Raw genomic sequence first — 14,118 nt, 5'->3', positions numbered from 1 at the left:
TAATAAATATAAAATATTTATTTCATACAATTAAACAACTTTTATTATTACATAAATACCATTAAATGATGCATATAATTACTTCAATATATTTTAATGTAATTTTATTTAACATAAATATTGAGCGACAGGTAATTTTTAACTAGCTAGTGCATGTTATTAATTATTTCTTTCCTATAAAAAATGTAAACAAGCAAGTAGTATGATCGACCATCCTCTTGGGACGGATCTAGTGAATAAGTTATGGGTTTATTATATGGATTCAGTAGTTTTGACTTATATTCTATTAAGTTTGTTAAAAGTCCCACTAAGTAAATACAAATAATAATAATAGATTTCGAATTTTTTTCTTTTTAATCTTAATTTATGTGACATTATTTGTTGATTTGATATAAACTTTTTTTAAAAAAAATTCTTTAAAATTTATGATCTAAAATAATTAATCAAAGTGAATGGGGACATTGACGATATCACACATCGTATTGATACGGTGTGAATAAAGTGGAGACTCACCTCTGAATTCTTGTATGATAAAAATGTATCACCAAAACTCAAAAGTAAGTTTTATAGAGTGATCATTAAACTTACTTTGTTGTATGAAGCGGTGTACTGCTGGCCAGTCAAAATTCCATGTCAAGGAGGTGCATGTTGTGGTAATAAGATTTGAAATGAGAATATTCGTAATAAGGTGAGAGTGACCTCCGTGATGGATAAGATAAGTGAAGTGAGATTGAAATGATTTGGACATGTGAAGAGGAGATGAGTAGACGCACCAGTGAAGAGGTTGGTTATACAAGGTACAAGGAGCGGATGTATGTTGAAAAAGTATTGGGGAGAGGTGATAAGAAAAAGAAATGACAACACATTAGGTTTCTAAGGATGAGCTTAGAAAGAAGGGTGTAGAGGACACATGTTAGGATAGAAGATTAGTAGATAATGTAGTGTAGTGTTGCCTTGCTTAGGGTGATTGGTGTTTGTCGTTGTCATTGTACTTGTATTATTGTAGATCATATTTTTTTTTTATATTTCTCAGTGTTTATTATTATTTACAATAAAATATCCTAGTATGTTACTTAATGTGTTTATTTTTTGTTACATGCTATATTATCTTCATTGTCTCCTTCTTCTTTATATTTGAATTTGTTGCACTTGAGCCGAGAGTCAGTCTTTGTACCTCCACAAGGTAGTGACAATATTTGCGTACATTTTATCATTTCAGACCATACTTGTGAAATTTCACTTGATATGTTATTATTATTATTATGGTGGTAATAAATTATAGATATTTATGTTGGTTACAAACAATTACACTAATGATAAAAAGGACAATTTTCAAATTTAATTCCTTCTAATTATAAAAAGACACCATTCATTTTTAGATGGACTAAGAATAAAAGTGTGCCACATATATTAAAACAGATTAAATAATAAATTAGATAAGATGAGGTAAATTCTGAAATCCAAACTTATAAAATCAAAATTATGAATTAGCTTTTACCAAAAATAAATAAAGAGGAACATTTATTAAAAGAATGAAAAAGTGAAAAATGATAACATACTTTACAATTTCATGAGAGATGGATCCTTATTGAGCAAATAATCCACCAATGGACTAATAATATATATATATATGAACCTTTTCACTTTACATACATAAAAAATTATTAAACAAAAAAAAAATTATATATGTAATAAATTGAACTCCAATCCTTTCATCATTATTTCTATTGCAAATGAAAGGGCCCGCTAATAGAGCTGGGGGAGGAGACGTTACTTATTATTAGGTCAGAGAAAGGTCCAATCACATCAGAATGAATAGAAGTCCTTAATTTTTGCAGGACTTTCAGCTATTAAAAAGACACAAAGCTATATGAAAATCAAAAGTCTATAGATCAAGGGATGACATAGTCATCTGGTACATAAAATGTGCTTGGATCTTCATTTTGAAGCCAACCAAATTTTTCCAAGAAACGATTTTCTAGTGTTTTTGGTGGATAATTATGAATGCAATCTTCCCAAACATTTCCATCACCCAAATCTCTAACAACTTCCCATAAACAACTATTACACTTAAATCCAGCACCAAAACTAATCATAAAAACTTTATCACCTTTTTTTAGTCTCTTTTTAGCCTCCAAGTAACCAAGAACATACCAAAGGCTACTAGCAGAAGTGTTGCCAAATCTATGTAATGTCATTCTTGCTGGCTCCAAATCATATTCACTTAGGTTCAAATTTGTACCTATTCCATCAATCACTGCTTTTCCTCCTGTATGAAGGCAAAAGTGATCTACACCTGTAGGGGTGACAAAATTAGCTAGTAAAAATTATGATCCACTTAGATCTGAACAACCAATAAGAAACTTTATCTGAGTAGGTGTTTGGTCATAGTTTCCAAATATTTTTCACTTTATTCTGAATTTATGGAGTTGAAATTGAAGATTTTAGACTTTTTACAAAAAAAGTATTTGAGAGAAACTTGTACTTAAAAATGACATTAATAGTGAAAAATGAATTGGAAAACATGTCATACAATCTGCTTTTTAAATTTGAAATACAAATTAAAGTTGAATTTAAAATTTCATAACCAAACACTGATTTTCAAATAAAATTACTTTTTTCCCGAAGAGTTCTAAACCATTTTTGGAAAGGCATTTCTTAATCTTATATGTTATATATAGTCACAAAATGTTTAATGGCCGAAAGGGTCCTAAAATATTTTCAAAAATATAGTCATTAATTGTTGTCCAAACAGCATATATACTTTGAGCTGTACATATTCTCACTTTAATTATTAAAAATACTAGTAGTTACTAAAAAATATATAAAGCCATANGAGCAATTTATTAGGTATTTTAAGGAATTGAGATATAACTCGGCTCATTTGACCCATCCATATTTAACCCCCCTACGCACCTGTCTTGAAATTGATCATGGGGCGACAAGATCTGAGTTTTCTCGAATTATGGCTCAATATTCTCCAAGCAGTAGNATATAAAGCCATAATAAAGGGGGGGGGGGGGGGGGGGGGGGGGGGAGCGAGCAATTTATTAGGTATTTTAAGGAATTGAGATATAACTCGGCTCATTTGACCCATCCATATTTAACCCCCCTACGCACCTGTCTTGAAATTGATCATGGGGCGACAAGATCTGAGTTTTCTCGAATTATGGCTCAATATTCTCCAAGCAGTAGAGACAATCGTGAATCGAACAAGCTCTCGAATTGGAAGTATTTTTGGAGCAATTTCTTTCAGATTATCAACAAATGCCCTTGTAGCAGCCTTGGGAAGATTTTTATCAAGATGGAACCCTACCCTGCCATGACCATCCTCGTTTTGTATGCAACAATTATATGACTCATTTTTTGCACCATGGTGTGTCCTAACTAAACATTTCAACTTGAACATAGCTTTATTTTTCAAATCCAATTTATTTGTCAAAATTATTGCACAACCACCTGATCTAAACAAACAATTAGCAAGAATCATAGATCTATCGTTTCCAGAATACCAATTTGGACTTAAAGACTCTGATGTCACAACTAATGCTAATTTATTCTTTTGAATCTTGAAAATATTTTGTACGATATTTATCGAAATAACGCTAGCACTACACCCCATCCCAGTAAGATTATATACCTTAATGTCTTCCCTCAACTTGTAGTGATTGATAATTCTTGAAGATAATGAAGGCATAGTTGCAAGCATTGATACATTCACAACAAGTACATCAATTTGTGAAGGGGGGATTTTTGTTTTCTTGAAAAGTTTGTCAATACTATCATGAAAAAACTCATCCATTTCTGAAATACCATCATTATAAGTTGGACATTCTTCACGACCATAAAAGACCATTCTTGGTGCATATGTTTGTTCACCTATGCCAGAGCTTACTATGGCTTTGAGAAGAAATTTGTACTCATTTAACCCAAGATTCTTGTTTCTTCTAATCACTTCACCACAAAATCTTGTGCTAAGCATTCGATCATCGGTTGGTTTGTAGCATTGGTAGTCTAAAATGTAACAAGTTTGGTGCCTTTTTTGATCTATCATCTTCCATATTATGAAGAATAGACAAAATATTGGGAGGCTATATAAGAAGATGGAAATGGAATCCATGAGAAAGAGAAGGGAGGGGAAGTAGGAGTGTTTAAAAGTTGTCCAGTTGAGTTCTATTGTGAGGAATTTATATCTAACTTTTATGTATAAAAAAGACTAGGTATAATACTTAATAAATACTCAAACTTTTGGGACTGAAAAGAAAATATTTCAGCTTTAAGTATGTATATCTAGATATCTCAACTAATTTTTTACTGTGTCAGTTGAACACTTCAATTTGAAAAAATGATTATCTAGAAACATGTCCAAAATTTATATATGTCACGTCAGTGTCGGATCTCCACAAGACAGAGTAAGGACGACTTGGCGTGTATAGTTATTAGTTGAGATCAAGTGGAGGTGTCTAGATATATATTCTCAAAGTTGGAGTACTGTTCACTTGCCCATTGAGATCAAATTTAAGTGTCTGCTTATGTACGATATTCATTCAATTTTCAATAATTAATTGAGGAACGGACCCACCCTATGCAAACACTGCTTTGTTGAAATATTTTAGTATTTTGTGCATATATGTATATAAATGAAAAAATAAAAATATTACTACAAATAATATTGATGACATTGCTTGAACAACTGAGCCTCTTGGCTCGTTGGTTTGCAGCTCGATTTGCATTTTCATTCTTATTAGTGCGGCTGAGTACGAGCCTCAGATTCAAACCTCTAACCTCCTATTCATAGTTAAATTAGGCTAAAATTAACCAGTTGCACTAGAATATTTAGTACTATTATTGAGGAGAATTATATTAGTTTACTTGATTCATGTTTTATTAATACATTTTAAATAGTTTTTATTAATATAATGTTGTTATATCAATTATTTATTGTTTATTAATTTTTAGCTATCAACACCACTTACAAAAAAACCTACATACGTCACTGAAGTCAGAATTTGAAGTTTATTAGTTCAGATTTCTATCCATTTAAATAATCGAATTTTAATAATTTATGCATGTTAAATAAATAAAAATTAAATACGAAGTTTGGACTACCAAATTACTAAATTTGGTATGTACCTTGATCTCTAACCCCTCGCCCCTATTGATACAAGCTTACAACCAACAATTGTATCACTTTATGTATGGAAGAGGAAATATTTTTGTCAACGTTCTTAATTAGCTATCCACAATTTGATTTAGGGATGACAATGAAACAACGCATATGCAGAGAAGGACGTGTTAAAGTTTTTATTAGGGGTGGGGTGGTTGGGTTGGATTCAAATATTTTTTTTAATAAATTATACTGAGAAAGCTGGTTTATAGAGTGAAAACTTAATTCTTATAATCTTAAATTAAAATTTAAAATATTGAAAAATTGTACGCTAATCAATATAATTATTTTTTCGCTGACAATACCCGATCATAAATATAGTTCCAAAGGAATTCGATTTATAATTAAAATGCTACCCCTCCATAAATTTATAATTGGAAGAATGATTTATTATTGTTGAAAGTAATAACAGTATTGACGTTACCATTTAATCAAGAAGTCAATATATGTTTCAAAGAATAGATTTGGACAGTGCTATCATTGCTAGGATTTTATAGAAATAAACAGTCTGTTTAATTTGAAAAAAAATCTAATTAGAAAACAAATAATTATCTTTTTAAAAAGTTAGGTACATTTTCTAGAATTTGTTTTTGGTAAATTATGCGTCCGGATTCAAATGGAGTGGGTTGAAGATAGTAAAATTATGTTTTGTGAGGTAGGGTGGACTAGGCTAAAGTCTCGACAGGTTCACATGATTTGTCCCACAATAGCTCCCGTCTAGTCCTATTTGCTATCCCTAAAATTGATAGACAAAATCTGCGGTGGAATAAATTAGTTTAGTATTAACATTTAAAGATTGACATAGTTTAGCATTAAATATATTATAAAGATTTGAGATTAAAGTTCAGTTGTCATTGTTTGTCGCTGAGGAATCCACGATTTGTCCATTTTAGCATTTTTGCTTTACAAAGGTGACTTTTTCGACTCTCAATTCTATAAATATTTATATTATATTATTGTTGTTAAATAATTATAAAAAATTCATCATTAATTGTAGTGTGATGATATAAGTTGAACTTAAATGCTAATATATGATCATTGAAAATTTATATATTCTTTTCGTTTTATATTAGTTGATCAATATGTACAGTGTTTAAGAAATTATAAATAAGAAGATAATTTTTACTAGTTTACCCTTTAAAAAACTTCTTGAAAATTTTACAAACAAATGTGAACATTTTCAAAAAAGAAGTAATTGCAAGGATAATATAGAAAATATTTGATCCATGCTTTCTTGATTTAGTAAGGTGTACAACTATTATAGGATAATTATTTTTAGTATAATGATAACTAATATGGAACAAATATAATAACTGATCGACTTGTTTGAGCTAAGACATATTTGTAACTTTTCTTTTCCACAAATCAAAAGACCATGAGCTACTATTGGTTCTTCATTAGTTACGGTGTAAAATAATGTATTATCAAGATTTGGAGAAAAGAATGAGGTTGGTGAAAGGAGCAACAATGAACAACAAGAATTGTCGTGGAGTGGTAAGTATTTATTTATCTTTAATCAGAGATTTTGAGTTCAAGTCTTCTTGAATATGGAGTTGCCTTTGTTAAGAAACATTTTACTCCTCAAAATGAGACTTTTCGGCGCGAATCTAGATTTAGAGCCCATTTAGCTTACCTTAAAAAAGTAATTTCCTAAAAGTAATTTTTAAAAAGTCAAACTTTAGTAATTTTTAAGTTAAAAAATGAAAAAGTAGGGTAGTAGTACCTACTTTAAATTTTTTTAAAGTCATTTTAAACTTATTTTAAGTTATTTTTTACTTTGTCAAATATTTTTTAAAACTAAAAGTGACTTGAAAGTAGGTTTGACCAACTTTTATGTCAATCGAAACATGTTCTTAGTGAGGCCGTAATGTGGATAATACCAGATGAAAAACAAAAAAAAAATTAAAAAAAAATAGAAAGGAGCATGACTAGTAAATATTTATTTATTCTTAATAAGAAAACATTGAGTCTGAATCCTACCAAATATAAAGTCATCTTTATTTTGAGAATTTTATTTCTCCCATGTAAAATTTTCTGTTGTGGACCCAAATTAATCAAACATTAATAAATATATAAATTAAAAGAAAAAAGTAAAGAGAAAGAACAACTCATTAATACATATCACCAAACTCAATAAAGAAACGCAACCAAAAACCATTTATTGCCCACAAAATAAGCTCAACTTCTAAATTGACAAAAATTGTCACCATCAGCATTCATTCCTAGGTGGTCTTACTCTGTCCTTTTTGGTGAGAGTGAATTATTATTTTTTAATAAGAAAATATACGTTTTCTGTTTCAATTTATATACTGTAATATGATTAAATACGAAATTTAAAAAAGAAATATAAATATTAGAAATTTATAATTTAAAATATATCATAAATATTTATATGACTACAAATTATCTCATTAAATACAATATTCAGTTCTCTGGAAATATCATTTAAATTTTGCAATAAATTTGATTAGAATTTAGAAGCAACATTCATTTTCATGTTAAATTTTTGGTTCTTTCTAAAATCTACAGAAATTTAATACGTGTGGACAGAAATGGGACCATAGATGGTTTGTCCTCAAGTGTATTTACCTTTTCTCCGTTTATTTTTATTTATTATTTTTCAAATATAAAATAAAAACATATATTATTTCATATCTTTTCCGCAAAATTAATTATTTAGTTTTCAAATAACTTTTTAAGACCTTAAATTAAATATTAATTAATATAAATATAATGATAAAATACTCATATTAATTATTATTTATTAATTAATTTACAAGTCCAAACTAAACAAATAAAAGTGAACTGGGTGAATAGTTAATGGCAATTGGAACAATATCACCATATTAAGAAAATATTAAAATCACGCTTTTTCATTAAATATTTATTTTTATTGAGACATTAATATAGACTTTAAAAATAATTATTAATTAAGAAAAATTTTAAAAAAATTAATTAATTTTATTTTACATTCTAAGTTGATAAATAATTTGAGAGGACAGAGACATTTCAATAATCTTTAAATATTTCCTCATTTAATGTTTGTTGGTTACATTAATTTCTCATACATTCAAGAAACTTCTAGCTGTACCATAAATAAAGATCGGGAAATAATATTTTTATGGATTAAATGGGTGGATAAAACAGTTTACTTAGGAAGAAATTTTAAGTGGAATAAATATATATTTATGTAGGCGCCGCGTAAAATAATAAAAATGGGGGCAAATAACTTTTCTATTCTTTTTTTGGTTATAACATGGATTGCATAAATACGATTAAACAGAGTTTAAACATAATTTAGTACATTACTGGATGGGGGCATTCCCCGTAGTCGAATGTTGTGTCAAGGTATGACTTTGAGAATCAGTGTTACAAACATGAATGATCATAGTAAGAAAAGTGCCATTGATGTTTGCTTGCAAAGCTTCCTTAGCAAACACCAGCGTAACATTCCATAAACCAAGATCTCCACGGCTTCACGTCCTCGCGCCTTCTTTAGCTAGCGAATCCATTACTTTGTTCTGCTCCTTGTACACATGTGTTGGGATTGAGATTCCTAGCTGGTCCATCAACAAACTGCATTCAAAGAGGATGTTAGTTTAGAATAATGTCCATTAAGGAGTATTGAGATAATGGTCATGGAGTCAATATTTAATTCCAATAGTGTTATCCCTTTTTGTCTGGCCAGTTTTAGGCCATGGAGAAGTGCCACGAGTTAAGCTTTGGTGGGCTTGTTTTTTGCTGAAGCCCATAGCCACTATCCAACGTGGTTTCAGATTACACCTTACATGCTGTCACGATCCGAATTTATATTCTGGACGTGGCCGACACTCGAGAACTATTGTTGGTCCACAAGCGAACCCTCATCATGGCTGACTACAAGCGGAAGACTAATTCAAGCGTACATAAGCTTAAAACTGAATTAAATTCATTGAACTCAAATACTCAACTGTAAGAATTCTAAACAATACTCAAAAGAAAGTAAATACAGAAAAACTCCTCAACTCGGTCTATCTATGAAGCCTCTACTATCACAAAAGGATATTGGGACAAAACCCACGACATTTCCAAACTACTAATTGTAAGGTAAAGGTGAAGTCCTCCAGAATATAAGAAGGCTCACCGAAGCTAACTGGAATATCACATGACCTCAACGAAATGCTTGCTGACGATTCGAAATACATGTATCTGCATCATGAAACGATGCAGGCGAAATGACGTCAGTACATTGAATGTACGAGCATGTAAGGGTAATTCTAAAGAACAAACATAAGCTTGAACTCATAAAAAGGAAACATACTTACCTCATCTCATCTCACTCAACTCGACTCAACTCAAGAATACTGAACTCAAAGACACTCAACTTAACTCAAGGACAGTCAACTCAACTCAAGGATACTCAGCTCAACACAAGGATACTCAACTCAACTCAAGGATACTCAACTCAACTCAAGGATGAAACAACAATAGAAGATGCAATACATGGAAATTTTTTTAAAAACAATAGATAATTACTCAATTGTATGTAAAAATACAATAATAACTCATTTGTATGTAAGAATACAATAATAACTCAATTGTTTTTAAGAATACAATATACCTCTTATTTGGGAGATTCTCTAACCGACAAACATCACTATGAGCTATGTGATGATACATCGTCTCACCCATGCTGCCAGAACTGTCCTATACCTTGCCGGAGTATAAGACATCCTCAACTAACTGGATCCACTAAGCTATGCTTAAAAAGTAATAAGGAATCATCTGAAAAGTATGACCCTTTACCTATGTTGGCATACATGGTTTATGAGGACTTTGAGTTGTCTGTACTCATCCTCATATCGGTGTTTAATACTACTCCAATAATATATAATCATGCTCATATGTTTAAAAACTTAACTCTTCATCTAGTTTGAGATAATTGTTCAAACTACCCTCTTAAAAGAGGTAGTTGCTCTTGAAATATCTTTTAAACTCATAACTCATTTAAAAATCTTAGTTTCTCTTTTATCAATGTGAAAATTGATACCTCTAGGAATACTATGTCACGCCCCGAGCCTACACCTTGGACATGGCCGGCACACGAGAACCATTGTTGGCCCCAAGCGAACCCTTGGCCTGGCTTAACTCTAAGTGGAAGACTCAATCAACAATAAGAGAACTTTAAAATTAAGGCTTTAACTCAAGATAGCAAACTCAGAATATTTAAAGAAACATTCACTGGCCAAAACGACAACTCAAGTCTATAACATAACATCTGAAATGAACAACACTCATGAACTAATGTTGTCTAACTATCTATGAAGTCTCTACTAACTGAGATGGACGTCAGGACAAGACCCACGACATCCAAATAACAAAACAAAATGGTTGAAAGTAAATAAGGGATCCTCTAGAAGCAAGGAGACTCACCAATAACTCTAGAACTCAACTGGATCAATGAAGCGCTGGATGCTGATCCTAGTTACCTGTATCTGCATCATAAAAGACGTAGGCCAAATGACGTCAGTACATGAAATGTACGAGCATGTGAAGGGAAATCTAAAATAAGACATAAGCTTGAACTGGAACTGAAAAAACACTTACCTCATCTCAACTCAACTCAACTCATTTCAATATAAAGCAATAGAAATAATGCAGTATAGAGAAAAACTTTCAAACATTTAGATAACAACTAAATGTATTAAAAAATACAATATAAACTCTGTTTGTATGCAAAATTACAAAGTAAAATATGTTTGGGAGATTCTCTAACGACAACCATCACTATGAGCTATGTGATGATACAACGTCTAGTACACGCTGCCAGAACTATCATATACTTTGCCGGGGTATAGAACTCCTTAAATAAGTGGATCCACTAGTCTATGCTATAAAGCAATAAAGAAATCATCTAAAAAGTATGATTCATTTCTATCCACGTTGGCTATATGATTTATGGGGGATGTGAGTTGTTAGAACTCTCCCCCATATCGGTGCTCAATACTACTCCCAAAGTATACTTAGCTCATTATTTTTTAAAGAAAAAATTTCCTCTTCCTTAACTTTGAGATTATTACTCCAAGGTTTTCTCTAAAAAGAGATAGTACTCATGAACTCTTTTTGAAAATTGGTATTTCCTCATTTCTTAAATGTAAAAATATTTCTCGGGGGAATACTTAGTTCCCATATACCATTTTAAAGAAAATGAACTCAACTCTACTCTTCCTAAAACTCAAATGCTCAAGTCGTAAAACAAGATTAAAAGGTTTGTAAAAGACTCTTAAAATGACTCGAAGAACTCTCAAGACTTGATTCTTAGCTCTACCTTCAATTTGAATTATGAATTCAAGGTTATGATTCACGTTGTGAATGATTTCTAGATGTTTAGAAGTAGTTTAGAGTAGTTAGAATCAATAGGGAGTTAAGGTACACTTTAGGAGAACTTAGACGGGTAAAACGACGAAAAAAGGATGGGGGCAGGCGACCCTAGCGCACTGTTGACGCCCCTAAGCTTCAGAGACTCCATTTTGGCGCACTGCTGGAGCGCCATGCCAGATCTGCTGGCGCATCTGGGGTGTGCCGCGTCACCCCTCACCCAATCAATTCTGATAATTTTTTCTACTCATTTTCTGACCTAATTCGACTAGAAACAATTTCTTTTCTCAAATTCTCCTTAGATTCAATTACCAATACAAGTATACGAGAATCTTCTCAAAAACAACCTCAAATCGCTAACTCTTATCTCAGAAACTCATCAAAACCTTAACAATCAAGATTAAGAATGAACTTCATGAAAACTCATCAAGAGCTCAAATCCTTCAACTTTCAAGAATGAAATTACGCTAAAAATAACATGATTGGCGTGTGGGTGAACAAACTCAACACTATGAGAACTCGCATACCTCTTAGGGATCACACCCTTGGTGAAATCCGCAACAAAACTCAAGAATCTTGGCGAACACCTTGAACTTTTCTCCTTTCTCTCCTCTTCTTGAACTCCTCTCAAAACCCTAAGCGTAATTTGATTTGGGAAAATTGAACCAAATCAGTTTATACCCCTAATTATTTACTGAAAATGATAAATCTGAAAGGGTAAGGAAAAGACCAAAATACCCCTCATATTTTAAAGTAACTTTCCTTAAATGGACAGCCTGACTTCAAACAGGCATATATCCCTCACACGAGCTCAAAAATTAGCAAACTCAGTGGCATTAGAAAGAGAATTAAAAGACGTTTCATTTGGTAATTTATGGGCTACCTAACTCATCATGTACGAAAAGTTATGATCATTTGAAGTTGACCCAAAACTCCTAACTCATGCATAGCTTGCAAAATTTCTGATTTTGCTATTTTCAATCTAGTTCTTTCTATTTTTAGCTCTTTCAAATGCCGAGGTGTTACAACATAGTCCCCTTATAGTCTTACTCAATTCATACTTGAAAACTCTTTCTCAAAAATATATCAAAATCATATCTTAATATGATCATTGATGACTCGGGAAGGCATACTGCATAAACATTGATGGTATATCTATATACTATACTGCTCATACATTGATGGCATACTCGATTGTCATACTAATCATGTTTTAGAATTTCTTTTCTCAAAACTCATCTTTACTTTCTCAAAACTCAGCTTAAGAACTCAAGTGTTGGCTTTAAAAAAGTTTTTCAAAATTTATAACTCAAATCATAGGGTTCATGTGGAATTATGGACATGAATGACTCAACTCATGGATATTAATAGCAATAAGGAAACTCAGAACTCAAGACTCAAGAACTCAAGGAATCAAGAACTCGAAACTCATAACTCAACGATATTTCTCCTCTCAAGGATACTCAATTTGTGGAGTTCATGCGAAATTATGGGCATGAACGACTTGACTCAAAGATCTTAATTACAATATAGGCTCGTGAATACAACTCTTCTCATCCTCATACTCATTTACTTAAGTCTTGAAACAAGTTATAAATAATTGTAAAAGACTTCTCGAAAAGACTCAAAGGAATTTCTCGAACTTTACTCTTAACTCTACCTTGAATTTGAATTGCGAATTCAAAAACTATGATTAGGATATATAGGATCTCTTAATGATTAATGTAGTGTTAGATAGTTATAATCAGGAAGAGAGTGAATATATGGTTTAAAATAACTTGGACGAAAGAAAAAATAGAAGAGGAATGGAGGCAGGTGACCCTGGCACATTCCTGGCGCCAGCGCCAATCACCTGCAACCCCTTTCTGGCGCACTGCAGGCACATTATCCCAATTCCCTGATGCTATAGAGGCGCATCACCCCAGCCCCTCTGGCGCTATGGGGTCGCTTCGCCCCAACCCCTCTGGCGCTATGGGGGTACGTCACCCCTGCCCAAACCCAAAAAATTTAGATGAATTTTTCATCTCGATTTTTGAACGTAATTCCCTTTGAATCAATTGATTTCTTCCATACTCTCTTAGATTTGTATACCCAACATAAGTAAACAAAGATCTACTCAAATCTCCTCAAGAACGACCCTCAAACATAAAACCTTTGACTCAAGAACTCATCAAACTCTAATAATAAAGATTGAAGAACAAAACTTCAAGAAAACTCATCAAGAACTTCAATACGCAGATTTCATGGACAAATTTGATAAAGAAACTCATGATAAGCATGAGAGTTAACGAACCGATCACTATGAAAGCTTACATACCTTGAAAAAGTCCAATTCTTGGTGAAAATTCTCAAGCTCGCAAGAATCTTGAACGTTCTCCTCTTCTCCTCTTGAACTCCTTTCAAAAACCCTAAGCGTGTTTAGGAATGACTAAAACTGATTCCAATCAGTTTATACCCCTAAAATATTTACAAAAATGATTTGGGCTAGGGGGTAAGGAAAGGACCAAAATACCCCTTCTTAAAATGGATGAATTGCCTTAACTAGTCAGGCTACACTCAAACAGACATATCTCCCTCATCCGACCTCGAAATTT

General features: G+C 31.9%; 2 protein-coding genes across 2 annotated transcripts in view; one reads left to right on the top strand and one right to left on the bottom strand.

Moving 5' to 3' along the window:
• The window catches only part of LOC125872833 (ATP synthase subunit d, mitochondrial), a 739,546-nt gene that overhangs the window by 335,548 nt on the left and 389,880 nt on the right, over positions 1 to 14,118 (top strand). The gene's annotated exons all lie outside the window — the stretch shown is intronic.
• On the bottom strand, positions 1,881 to 4,133 carry LOC125872828 (3-ketoacyl-CoA synthase 12-like). The gene is made up of 2 exons (XM_049553626.1): positions 3,121 to 4,133; positions 1,881 to 2,296 (listed from the first exon to the last, which is right to left on the bottom strand). The coding sequence occupies exons 1-2, from the start codon at positions 4,118 to 4,120 to the stop codon at positions 1,893 to 1,895; spliced, it is 1,404 nt and encodes a 467-aa protein (XP_049409583.1). The 5' UTR covers positions 4,121 to 4,133; the 3' UTR covers positions 1,881 to 1,892.

The sequence above is a fragment of the Solanum stenotomum genome, chromosome 8, assembly GCF_019186545.1.
Source record: "Solanum stenotomum isolate F172 chromosome 8, ASM1918654v1, whole genome shotgun sequence".
Lineage (NCBI taxonomy): Eukaryota > Viridiplantae > Streptophyta > Magnoliopsida > Solanales > Solanaceae > Solanum > Solanum stenotomum.
This window is presented reverse-complemented; position numbering and strand designations above follow the sequence as displayed.